Source organism: Brassica oleracea, chromosome C1 (genome assembly GCF_000695525.1).
Source record: "Brassica oleracea var. oleracea cultivar TO1000 chromosome C1, BOL, whole genome shotgun sequence".
NCBI lineage: Eukaryota > Viridiplantae > Streptophyta > Magnoliopsida > Brassicales > Brassicaceae > Brassica > Brassica oleracea.
Window position 1 is genome coordinate 12,144,232 of NC_027748.1, and position 12,125 is coordinate 12,156,356.

A 12,125-nucleotide genomic window follows, 5' to 3' on the forward strand; every position below is an offset into this window, starting at 1 on the left:
TAGTAATTTATAGTCATTTTTTAAAATTCAAAATATAAAATATACAGAAAAATCTAAATTTTTATAATATGGTTATTGTGTTTTTTTTTAAAATTATTTTAATAGTTTTAAATTAAACAAATTTGATAGAAGATACATTTTTTTATCAGATCTTTATTATTCAAAATCATTAATTGTCATATATACTTTACCCACATTAGGCAATTCCGTAATCTTTATTTGAGGAAATAATAAATGACATTAATAATGAATTTAGATGAACCAATCTATTTCTCTAATAATTCTAAGAATCATCATAGTGATGACATGTGGCTACGAAAAAAAAGGTTGTAATGTTTCACAAATAATATATAGGGGATAGTGTTTGTTTTACCTCTAACGTTTTATCATTCTGTTTTGTAAATATGAAACGCAACCACGAAATGAGAAAAAGGTAGTAGTTCATTTTTTTACTTTCGTGTTTGAGCCTTCAATTAACAAGATTATGAGTAACCGTACCTCTCCATTCTACAAAGGTAGGGCAAGTCCATGACGGTGCCACTATGACAAGCGTCAATGATGGCATGAAGCTTGACTCCATAAGGGAGAGGACGTACGATTGTAGCATTGATCTCGTCGTCTACAATGACACCTGAGGTTGCGTGGTCAACAGGAAGAAGGGTCTCATCGAAGCCATCCACCTCGTCTCCGTTGAGGTCCGTTTGGTTGTTTCCATGACCGGAGAAGTGGAAGACTAGTGAATCTCCTGGTTTGCAGCTTAAAACCAGCCAATGCATTGCCATTGTTATATTGTTCCTCGTTGGCCATCTTAATGGATCCGCTTCTTCTTCTACAACACATTATCACTTTCAACATTATTTTTACTCAAATTAGAGTTTTCTGTGTGGTTTTGATTTTACTCCCACAGAAAAAAGTATTTTTTTGATATATCAAAAATTTGACTCGGACTTTATGACATATGATATATACGTCTTTACAAATGTTTCTTCTTAGTGCACCTCTTTACATATGTTTCAAACAGAATATTCTGAACTATAAACTGATTTGAACAATCATATGCCCTTCATGACCTATAGCTAGTTAAACCTTATCTAACCATATAAATCATTTTAGTTACTCCAAAAGCTCATTAGTAAAACAATATAGTGAAAGTAAATAGTATTTATAGTTTGATTTGAAAACTAAATCAGAACGCACCAAATCAAATTATACCATGAACTAGCTTCCAAAGATTTTGAAGTTTTAAATCAATAGATTCAGAACCAAGTGTTTTATACCAAATAGAATGAAGTAAATAAAAAAATATGACTATAATTAGCCTTCGATGATAATGAGATTAGCCACCAGAAGTGGTCATATAAAGAAAACATGAAAGATGTAGAGGAAATATAGTAATAATACCGGTGAGCATAAGGATGCAAGACTCAGGGAACTTGAAACGCTTCATCAACATGAACTTCATGCATTTAGCGTCATTGATGCACCCTTTCAACTCGTTCTCTGTATCCTTATAAGACACCCCGACGATCACCGCTCGCTTCTCTCCATGTACCGGCGGTGGAGGACCCGGCGGCGCGTGATTGAACGGAGACGGTGCCAAATGCGCGTGATTGAAAGAAGACGAAGGCACGTGACTGAAATGAGACTGTGCTGGCGGCAAATGAGTGAACGGAGATGGTGCTGGTAGTGCGTGATTAAACGGAGACGGTGCCGATGGCACGTGACTAAAAGCAGATGGTGCCGATAATGAGTGACTTAAGGTTGGCGGCGGGTAGACGGACGGAGACGGCACCGGTGGGTATAGGGAAGAAGATGGTGGTGGAAAAGTAAATGAGTTGGAGAAAGGAAGGGGGCTCGCCGGAGCGTGAGATTGGTGGTGGGGCTCAGGAGCGACGAGAGTGAAGGCGTGGCAAATAGAGCAGCGAATCCTGGTGGCTCCGGGAGGGAGGTGAAGCGGCGTACGGCAGCTAGAGCAGTCCACCAGCAACAACATTAGTTTCCACCGTAAAATATTCCTAAAAGTTGCAGATTAGATATTTCTGAAGAGGTGGCTAATCGTCAATGATCAATGGTGGTGGTCTTACAAGTTACAAGGACGCATTAGAAGAAGATGATGCAAAATTGGCTGAGGAAGAAGAGACGACTTTAGGCTTATTGAGTCGTCGAGCTTGCCAAAACAATCATGCACCCCAAGTCAACTTATCCAAACAATACTTACTAGCACAAATTAATTTGGCAAGTTGGGAAATTAATATGTTTTCATTGACTATAAAACACAAAACATGCGCTCATCAACCTTGAATAATCTTTATTTCCTTTAAAATAACATTCCTAAACTATTCAAAATTTTCCGAGTCATATATACTCGTTCCACCTAAATTTTTATTAAACCATGTATATAAATATAACAAGATTCTTGGAGACCATTACATTTTTGAATATAAGATAACAAACAATTATTATGGTAAAACTGAATATTACAGACTGAAATTCACGAGACTGTCGTGGCAGTGACGTAAATTACACTCCATATGATGCATCATCACTATAAATTTATAAATACCACATGAACAAGACAAGACACAACATGTGATCTACAGAATATTATTGTATTCTCATGAGATAACTCACTTTTTATCTTCTCCAGAACCTGACTAGTTACTTAGCCATAGCATCGGATTGGATCGTTGCAACCTTTCTCAGCAGATTGACTGAGACCCATGCGACCACCTTTTGCCAGGTACTGCTGGTGGTAGTTTTCCGCTCTGTAGAATTTCGTGGCAGGAAGTATCTCAGTCACAATCTTCCTGTTCAAGATCTTCTGCTGTTTCTCCATTGCTTCACGAGCTAACTTCTCTTGCTCGTCTGTGTAGAAGTATATGCCTGATCTGTACCTCGTCCCCACATCATTCCCCTACTCAATCAAAAAAAAAAGTTAAAATCACACACAAAAAAGTCAGAATGGTATGTAAAGAACCGCAACAACAACACCAGACTCGTTCTCAAAATTTATATCGGTATATTAATAACATTATCAGGATTTTTTTTTAAAAATAACTCATTATCAGGATAAAGAGCAGACTCTATAGCAAAACCGAGAAGACAAAGAACATGTTCTGACATAACAAGTCTTCACAGAGCAAAAACATGCCAACAATACCAAATCAAAATATAATAAAAACCAAACAGCAAAACAACAGAGCTTATTGTCTTATGAATCTAGAACCAAATCAACATGTGGGCTTATCGAAAGTCTAGAACTTTCGGGATAAAGCAATCACCTGGCGATTCAACGTTGTCGGATCATGACGTTTCCAGAAAACATCGAGCAAGCTCTCAAAGCTGACCTCTTTCGGATCGTACTGAACCCGAACAATCTCGTTATGCCCCGTCGTCTCCGAACAGACATCCTCGTAAGTAGGATTGTCGACGAATCCATGGCTATACCCAACCTCCGTCTTCGTCACGCCTGGAACCCTCTGGTAAGCCAATTCCGCTCCCCAGAAGCAACCGGCGCCGAATTGCGCGAATTGCTGACCAGGCGAAGGAACATCGTCGTCGGGTCCTTGTGCGATTGCGGAGGAAGCCGGGTCGGGTTGGGGACGAGACCCGAATCCGAGCCTGGTGAATAGGTTGTTCATCGGAGATTTATAGACGGAGATGGATCGAGCGGTTTTGGGGAAAGGGGAAGTGGGTTTGGCTCTTTTGGATAGAGAGAGTGCAGCTTTGGCGAGAGACTGGAGAGGTTTAGAGAGAGACACGGCGGAGATTACCGGAGGAGAGGCGACGATAGATAGCATTATCGAAGGGACGGGAGAAAGAGTGACGTGGAGAAATAAGAAACCGTTAAGAGTCGGATATTTATTATATTAAAAGCCCACTGGGCCTAAACCCATTTAAACAAGACAAGATAAATGGGCCGTGTGTGAGTGTTAACATTCGGTTTCAAATGCCAACGCCATTGGAACAAAACAAACGTGTCCTCAAGTAAACCCCTGTCGTTTACACCTCAATGGCTGCATGGTGAAGCCATTAACACGTGGCGTAGAATGCATGACGACGCCATTGACACCTGACTCTCTTTCCTTCTCTTCATATATCTCTAATCAATTCAACACTCATTGTCATAGCTATTCGGAAAATATATACACATCCTTTTCTCTTCGATCTCTCTCAATTCACAAGAAGCAAAATGACGGATACAGCTAGAACCCATCACGATATCACAAGTCGAGATCAGTATCCCCGAGACCGAGACCAGTATTCTATGATCGGTCGAGACCGTGACCAGTACTCTATGATGGGCCGAGACCGAGACCAGTACAACATGTATGGTCGAGACTACTCCAAGTCTAGACAGATTGCTAAGGCTGTTACCGCAGTCACGGCCGGTGGGTCCCTCCTTGTCCTCTCCAGTCTCACCCTTGTCGGTACTGTCATTGCTTTGACTGTTGCCACTCCTCTGCTTGTTATCTTCAGCCCAATCCTTGTCCCCGCTCTTATCACCGTGGCAATGCTCATCACCGGCTTTCTCTCCTCCGGTGGCTTTGGCATTGCAGCTATAACCGTCTTCTCTTGGATCTATAAGTAAGTAGACATTTTAACATATATTTCAATTTGTACAATATATTTCAATATACATGATACAAAATGTTTTAGCAAGTAATTTATTAAATAAAACATAATGGTTGAACATAGCGACATGCCTTGTGAGGGAAAAAAAGTACAAACCATAAAATTATACATAACCGACCAGTGGATTTTTAGGTATTACATTAAAATGCCGTTTTACATCATCATTTTGGCTAGCTAAACACAAGACTTGACTTACCTAGCTTGATACGTACGTGTAGTATATGATGCATGCACGTGTGTGAATTGTGATGAATAGGTATGCAACGGGAGAGCACCCACAAGGGTCAGATAAACTGGACAGTGCAAGGATGAAGCTGGGAAGCAAAGCTCAGGATTTGAAGGATAGAGCTCAGTACTATGGACAACAGCACACAGGTGGCTATGGACAACAGCACACAGGTGGGGAACACGACCGTGACCGCACCCGTGGAACCCAGCACACTACCTAAATTACGGCATAACTATTTTCATAGTCCAATAAGGCTGATGTCGGGAGTCCAGTTTATGAGCAATAAGGTGTTTAGAATTTGATCAATGTTTATAATAAAAGCGTGACCGCACCCGTGGAACCCAGCACACTACCTAAATTACGGCATAACTATTTTCATAGTCCAATAAGGCTGATGTCGGGAGTCCAGTTTATGAGCAATAAGGTGTTTAGAATTTGATCAATGTTTATAATAAAAGGGGGAAGATGATATCAAAGTCTTTTTTTTTTTTTTTTTGGTTTTTTTGTTAATGTTTGTATGTGTGTTTCTATTGTAAAATGGTATCATGTTTTGTTTTGTTCATCTCTTTTATTGTAATCTTGTAAACCTTATGTATATGTTGTACTTCTTTCCCTTTTAAAGTGGTATCGTCTAGGGAAATGTTTAGTCTTTCCTTTTTTCTCTGTTTCGGATAAAAAGACTGCATGGTTCATCTTTAGTATGTTGAATAAATGAACTTTCATAGATCCTGGTCTAGTAGAACTAGCATCCGAGCTGAATTGGACAGCTCGTAATGAGCACTGTATGTAAGATCAGATGCGAAGATCTCTAATATGGTCGTTGGATTGAACATATCGTGTCTATATTTTTGTTGGCATTAAGCTCTTAACATAGAACTGATGCAGTCATTGGTACATATGTATATATAGCAAGGAATTACAATGGCAACCCAAACTTCAAAAACAGTAGGCCACCTGAATTGCCTTATCGAGTAAGAGTTTGTGTTCAGGGAATGTAATACATGGGATTTGGGAGTTTGAAAGAGCGTTGAGACATGGCAGAACCCAACAAATCACTCCACTGATCACCTGAATTGCCTCTGATCCTATACCCTTCTTTCACCATCTCATCCCTCTTCTCTGACTTGAATATGGTCGCCGTTTTGTGGTCATCATCCAACGACCTGGTTGCATACATCACCAAATAAAAGCGTTAAGCATCCAAATCCAATATTAACAATAATGACCAGAGCAACATTGTATTGGAGGAAAATAAATTGACACAAGAAAGCCGAAAATTTAGTATGCAATACCTCAGAATAAGCTCGTCCCAATTATTGAAACCGGCATTGATCAGGTTCTCGATAGTGATAACCCTGTGGTTCTCTCTTCGCCCTGTAAGCAGGATGACTTTGTACCCCAAATCTTTAACCTTCTCATAAAGCTTCAAGCTTGGTGCTATTGCAGGTGCAGCTCCTTTCTCCACCCACTTATCAAACTTTGTATGATCAAAAACTTCCAACCTGCAACAAATCCCAAAACAGACACACATTCACATTCACATTCACATTCGAAACACTTTTAAGATTACACCAAAGATCCTGTCGTAAAGTTTCCAGACAAACAAACACACGAAACTTATCTCAAATCCAATAACACAATAAAGGTCAAACATTATCCCAAAAAGAAACATTTTTTTAAAGAGAATAATGTAAAGGAAGAAGCTTTCAGACAAAACATTTACCCGCAACCGTGTTCCAAATAATACGGAAGATTCGACAAGAGAGTCTCGTCAATATCGAAGATCCAAGTATCCTTCCCATCGTCACCGCTAAACCCAAAGCTGCTCGCGTACACGTTAGCCTCTTCCGAGACTCTCTCCAAATCGACGACGTAGCCTCTACCCATCAGGTAGTCTTTCACGTAACCGGCGCATTCCGCCGGAATCGTCTTCCACGGCGCGAGATTGTTCGTCTCCGCCGCGAATCTCCAGCTCGTGCAATTCACATTGACGTTATCGTCGTCGATTGCGCTCTTGAGCTTGTGGGTCTCGAAGATCAACGGTCGCGGAAGGATGTACGAGGTGGCGTTTTCGTTTGAAAACGCGAGAGGGAACAAGGACAAGACAAGGAGACTCACAAGCATCCGCATCGTGTAATGCCGGAAAAAAAAGATGTGAATTTGATCAATTGGGTAACGAGAATATTCAAAAATCTGATAAAGTTCACGGATTGAATGTTATACGACGGTGAAAAGAATCAGGACATAAAGCGAAATCAGAAGAAAAATGGAGAGAAGAAGAGTTTCATTTTCCCAATCAAGAAGATAGAATGGAATAAAGAAACCCTAGAAACAGCAAACTTTTCCCTCAAGTCCTGTTTTTTTTTTTTTTTTTTTTTTTTTTTTTTTTTTTTTTTTTTTTTTTTTTTTTTTTTTTTTTTTTTTTTTTTTTTGCCAATGGAGGAGGAATCTGAGACAGAAAGCTACTGTTTCTTTTTGGGTAATGAAGACGACAAGATCCTTTGTTCTCTGTAATGGCCATAAATAAATATAGATAACAAAAATAAATTAAGGCGTGTGGTTTCGGTTTTTAACCTGTGACAATTAATTATAAGTTCGGTTTATCTTTAGAATCACAAAACAAAAGTTCGCTTCGAAAGAACGGAACAAGAAGAATACACAGTGGAACGTCTTGCCGTTTATACACCCAAAAAACGCTACACAGTTTTGGTTTTACTTTAGTCTAGACCTCCACTCCATGATGGCTGTGTAAAGAGTATAGTTGGGCAGAAGGTTCTTGCTAAGTAACGGTGAATCAGTCATCGGCGATGTGTTGTGCTCCTCAAACCATTCCTCTATCGCTAGACGGTCATATGTGTATCCATCAGCCGCAACGCATGGCTCGTTCATCACGTCCTGCATTGAATAAACAAGCTCTCACATTTTAGTATTCTCATCTAACCACTTACTTGACTTGCAAGTAGTCAATGACATAAAGAACAAGGTTTATATAAGAGTTACCTTAAGTAAGGGGCAGAGGAAATGAAATGGAGGCTGAGTAGGCACACTGGAAATTGAATTCCTTGCCTTCTCAGCTACTTTCTTCAGACTCTCGAGGGCCGGAAGAATCTGATCTCTTAAGTCAGGCCTATCTTTCCCACGCAGCTCTGTGCAACACAGAGCCAATGAAGTCAATTCTCTAGTTTCTTCAACTGGCCAGTTACCTGCTTTCTGATCCAAGATCTTGAGAAACTCATCGTTACTATCCATTGAACTCTCAACTAAGTGTGTCAATGCCATAGGTGGTTTGGCTGTGAGGAGCTGAAGAACTATCATTCCAAATGAATACACATCTGATTTAGATGATATCATTCCTGTGCGTTGATACTCTGGATCCATATAACTTAACGTTCCCACAGGGCTTGTTTGTTTGTATATAGTGAACTTAGTTGATAAAGGGTCGACTTGAACCATGGTTGAGAGTCCAACGTCTCCGACTTTGCTGACAAAGTTGTGATCAAGTAAGATGTTTGCCGGTTTTAGATCACGGTGAATGATCGGTTTAGGTTTCGATTTGTGGAGGAAGACAAGAGCTGCAGCTACTTCCCATGCGATCCTAACCCGCTCAAACCACGGGAGTGGTGGACTGTTGTTGACTTGGAATAGTCTGTCATCCAAGCTACCGTTTTCCATGTACTCATAAACTAAAGCTCCTTGCTCAGGGCATGCTCCTAGAAGGAGCACCAAGTGAGGGTGCCGAATCTTACTCAAGATTTCAAGCTGCAAAGTAAAATGAGCTTCTTAAAAAAAGAGAAGTTCTGAAACCGAACCAAAATTTCAAGCGTAGTTAACCACATATATAGGCGAATTCCGGTGAGTTAAGCGATCTGGATTCAAAATAACCCCACAACACTAAATAGCCACGCGGATATAAGGCCATTCTTTGGGCTTCATTAGAATACTCCCGGAGAGGGTCTATCCGTGAGCTACATCTTCTCTTGGATGATTAGTCCAGATCTTCGATAGGCCCGGGATACTGATAGATTAATAAAAAATTAAGTGTTCAAGTCTAGTTCCATACCTCTTGTTGGAACTGTTTGGAGAGACCATTTTCAGCGGAGTGCAGAACTTTGACAGCTGCGGTTGTATGATGCATATTACACTTGTAAACAGATCCATAAGCTCCCATTCCAATCTTCAACTCTTCTGAGAACGATGAAGTGGCAGCTACAATCTCTTCCCAAGTGAAGTGCTGATATTGCAGCCGCGGAGAGCCAAGAGTGTCTTCAAGCTTCTCTTTCTCTTTAGCATCACGAGCAGCTTTCCTCTCAGCTTCTCTTCTCTGAGCAATCTCTCTCTCTGCTCTTTCTCTCATGCTCTCTGCATCTCTCTTCGCCTTTTCAAAGTTCTGCTTCTCCTTTTCTGCTAATTCTCGAGCTTCATACTCCTTTAGCTTTAGCTCTTCAAGCTTTATGGCTTCTTCTAACCGACGTTGGTTAAGCTCACCAAGCTGAAACGTTGTCAAGATGCATTGAGAAAACAAACTAATAGGTTCATTGCCAAGTTATATTTACCTTTCGAGAAGCATCAAAGGTTTCGGTTTGAGCAGCAGTATACATTTCTTGAACATGTCTAAGCTCAGCTCTCAACTTCTCAACCTCAAAGCTTAGGTTTACCTAAACAAACAACCTTGCATTATTATTCCATTTACAAGAAAATGCATTTTAAAACTACATTTTAGCATACCTGGTTATCTGTATAAGAATGTTCAGTTAGATTATCAGACATGTTGGAAGCTTGTTGAGAAGCCCGAGAGTGGGTGGTATCAATCACCATGCCTGTCCAACTAAACTTACCACCGGCATTCCCATATTCACGGTTGCTAGATGAAGAACTCATAGCGTCTTTTCTCTCCTCATAATCTCTAAGACGTGGAGTCCAACGTGATGTAGTATCAGTGCTGCTTCTATTGATACTAGAAACATCTTTAGCTTCCTCTGCATCCATAGACATGCACCTGGTGTCATCCGAGCCAACGGAACTCGTGTCCATCGGAACTGATGCTTGTCTGCCAATTGCCTGGACATGTTGAAATCTCCTGACCGGAAGGGATAGAGCACGAGATTGAGATTGAGAGTCAAGTGCGCTTGAAACTCCATCTGTTGATTCTAGAAGAGAAATGAGGTATAAAAGTTAGACCTACCCACTATTTATGGTAGCATATTCATACAAAATACCAATGTTCAAGAAATCACTAGACGGTGATTAAGCATTTTACAGAAAGATTACTGTTTAGGGAGGCGTCTAGACCGATTTGTTTGAACGCTTAGATCCATTTTTTATAAAATCGTTTCCTTTATCAACTAGGCGGGGCCTAAACCGATTTTTAGAACCGTGAAAAATACATTGATGAGTCATGTACCTGAGTTGGGACCAGAAGAACCACTGGAGGAATCAGTTCTTTCACTACCATCATCTCTTATAGTTGCATTGCCGTCTGAGTCTGATGGTCGGACGCATGACAATTTTCCTTTTGAAACAACATAGACTGTACAAAAGTTCGGCACCAAAGCTGAAATCGCCGAGCACATATCAGCTCTCCTGCAATTTTCAGAGCAGATTCATTGGTCAAGAAACCAAAACCATAAAAGGTTCAAAGGTAGCAAGCTCATTGGTGTGCAAGTGTAGTGTACCTTGAAAAAAAGCTACGGGATGAGCCTCCAATGACAAGTCTCTCTATTGAATTCCGAGTAACCACTTCAGCTATAGCGGCTGCCACAGTATCTGACTCGATCACATGAACTTCTACTGCAACCTTTCTCCGCTCGAACATTTTCTTATAAGGTTTAAGAACATCTTCAGCCTGCCACAGCACTTCCTGTCTATATGCAGCTACTACATCATCTCGTACCTCGGATATAGGGATTGTATTTCCCACTTGAGAAGAAGCAGCAAAGGAACATCAGAAGTTTGTCAGTTACAATAGTCTTAAGGTTCACAAATAAACAGAAACATGAGTCTTAGTTGGAGCGTTACTTGGTGTAGGTACAGAAGTAATCCTTGGATGGATGTGAAGTAGCTTGAAGCCAACATTGGCTTCAGGAGCAAATTTTTCAAGCGCCCATGTAACAACATTTTTGTTTTTCCTGCTCTCACTAAGAGCCACGAAGATGGTATGAGATGGAGGAGGAAAAGTTGGAGGAGGAGGAGGAAGGGCAAGAGTGTCCGGTGATCTAATCATAGTCTTTCTTTTTTTCTTCGTTTTGCTTTTACCCTACACACTCAAACCATTTCAGACACAGCAAAACAATGTCTTTAAAAGAGAACTTCCTAAAAGTAGAGACAAAACAAGAAACAAATAGACATGGCCAGCCCTGAGATTTAAGGGGCTATAGGCAATTTTTTAAAGATTTCAACTAAAAAAATTTCGTTATAAACTTGGAGGCCTAAAATATTTTTTCTTAGCACAATGCTATTAACCAAGTCGATCTTCAGGGTAATAGATTCGAACCCTTAATAGTAACTAAAGTGTAAGAATTTGAATCTACCTGGTAGGAAGAGACTTAAGTCAAACCCAAGACAGAACAGGAGAGAAGAGGAACGTTATGCTTCCATTTCAGAAAGCATTTAATGACAGAAAGAGCAGCCGAAGAAGAAGAAGACCCACGTTCGTGCTGCTAATCTCAGATACAATCAATGGCTTCTTATAATCACAGAATCTTATGAAGATATCAAAACAATTATTACAAAAAAAAATAAGAAAATGAGACAACTTGCTCATGTTATTATATCTTCAAAGGATCACTCCTGGTATATACTCTTTTGGTTCTCGACAGAATTATCATAGTGACAGAAGGGAGTGTGTAATGAAAGAATGAAGTATTCTCTATTGTTATTATTTTAATCATGTTTATCTCCTAACTCCTATTTATTCGATGATAGTATTAATTAATTATTACATTTCTCAACGCTATTATAAAAAGCTTATGTTTGCTCTTAGTTGCAGGCATGACCTATGCTTTCCTCGTCACGTCTATTTGTCAACTATATTATCAATCATTTAATAAGATTTTAGATTTACGATTTTGAGTGTTAATATTTTTATAACTTAGGTAGAAAAATAAGGAACTGTGTTTACTGTGGCACCGTGGTGCGGCCATAGTGGTACCAAAATAAATAAATAGGAGTATGTAACTATATGTTCAATTGTCAACTTTTATTTAACTGGTCGTTTGTTTTACTGCAACAAGATTTTATAATCTTTGCATCATTGCATGTGCTG

At 39.9% G+C, this 12,125-nt stretch overlaps 5 protein-coding genes across 8 annotated transcripts in view; 1 reads left to right on the forward strand and 4 right to left on the reverse strand.

The window, feature by feature from the left end:
• LOC106343374 (metacaspase-2) overlaps nt 1-2,203 on the reverse strand; it is a 3,805-nt gene extending 1,602 nt beyond the window's left edge. Inside the window, exons 1-3 of one of the 3 annotated variants that reach the window (XR_001269961.1) lie at nt 2,085-2,203; nt 1,402-2,015; nt 499-829 (exon numbers count right to left, since the gene is read on the reverse strand). Coding sequence is in view for 2 of the 3 variants with exons in the window: in XM_013782558.1 (XP_013638012.1) it covers nt 499-829; nt 1,402-2,015; nt 2,085-2,101 (962 nt within the window). In the remaining variant the exon portion in view is untranslated. The remainder of the gene's footprint in view (nt 1-498; nt 830-1,401; nt 2,016-2,084) is intronic. The other 2 variants (XM_013782569.1, XM_013782558.1) reach the window with 2 other exon arrangements.
• Nucleotides 2,204-2,399: 196 nt separating this feature from the next.
• LOC106325971 (peptide methionine sulfoxide reductase) lies at nt 2,400-3,829 on the reverse strand. The gene is made up of 2 exons (XM_013764050.1): nt 3,282-3,829; nt 2,400-2,914 (listed from the first exon to the last, which is right to left on the reverse strand). Exons 1-2 carry the CDS (start codon nt 3,798-3,800, stop codon nt 2,663-2,665), a joined length of 771 nt encoding a protein of 256 aa, XP_013619504.1. The 5' UTR covers nt 3,801-3,829; the 3' UTR covers nt 2,400-2,662.
• Nucleotides 3,830-4,129: 300 nt separating this feature from the next.
• On the forward strand, nt 4,130-5,368 carry LOC106298955 (oleosin Bn-III). 2 transcript variants are annotated; one of them, XR_001261623.1, is made up of 3 exons: nt 4,133-4,587; nt 4,892-5,151; nt 5,289-5,368. XR_001261623.1 is itself a non-coding variant. In XM_013735089.1 (2 exons), exons 1-2 carry the CDS (start codon nt 4,193-4,195, stop codon nt 5,082-5,084), a joined length of 588 nt encoding a protein of 195 aa, XP_013590543.1. In that variant the 5' UTR covers nt 4,130-4,192; the 3' UTR covers nt 5,085-5,151. The 2 variants fall into 2 exon arrangements, 1 of the variants encoding a protein (XP_013590543.1); XM_013735089.1 differs by lacking the exon at nt 5,289-5,368 and having other exon boundaries at nt 4,130-4,587.
• Nucleotides 5,369-5,678: 310 nt separating this feature from the next.
• On the reverse strand, nt 5,679-7,233 carry LOC106344701 (acid phosphatase 1). The gene is made up of 3 exons (XM_013784022.1): nt 6,588-7,233; nt 6,157-6,366; nt 5,679-6,027 (listed from the first exon to the last, which is right to left on the reverse strand). The coding sequence occupies exons 1-3, from the start codon at nt 6,992-6,994 to the stop codon at nt 5,850-5,852; spliced, it is 795 nt and encodes a 264-aa protein (XP_013639476.1). The 5' UTR covers nt 6,995-7,233; the 3' UTR covers nt 5,679-5,849.
• Nucleotides 7,234-7,569: 336 nt separating this feature from the next.
• Nucleotides 7,570-11,498, reverse strand: LOC106298835 (U-box domain-containing protein 35). Its single transcript, XM_013734975.1, has 9 exons — nt 11,392-11,498; nt 10,880-11,117; nt 10,537-10,780; nt 10,266-10,444; nt 9,590-10,011; nt 9,418-9,519; nt 8,925-9,353; nt 7,865-8,623; nt 7,570-7,759 (listed from the first exon to the last, which is right to left on the reverse strand). The coding sequence occupies exons 2-9, from the start codon at nt 11,082-11,084 to the stop codon at nt 7,577-7,579; spliced, it is 2,523 nt and encodes an 840-aa protein (XP_013590429.1). The 5' UTR covers nt 11,085-11,117; nt 11,392-11,498; the 3' UTR covers nt 7,570-7,576.
• Nucleotides 11,499-12,125: the final 627 nt, after the last annotated feature.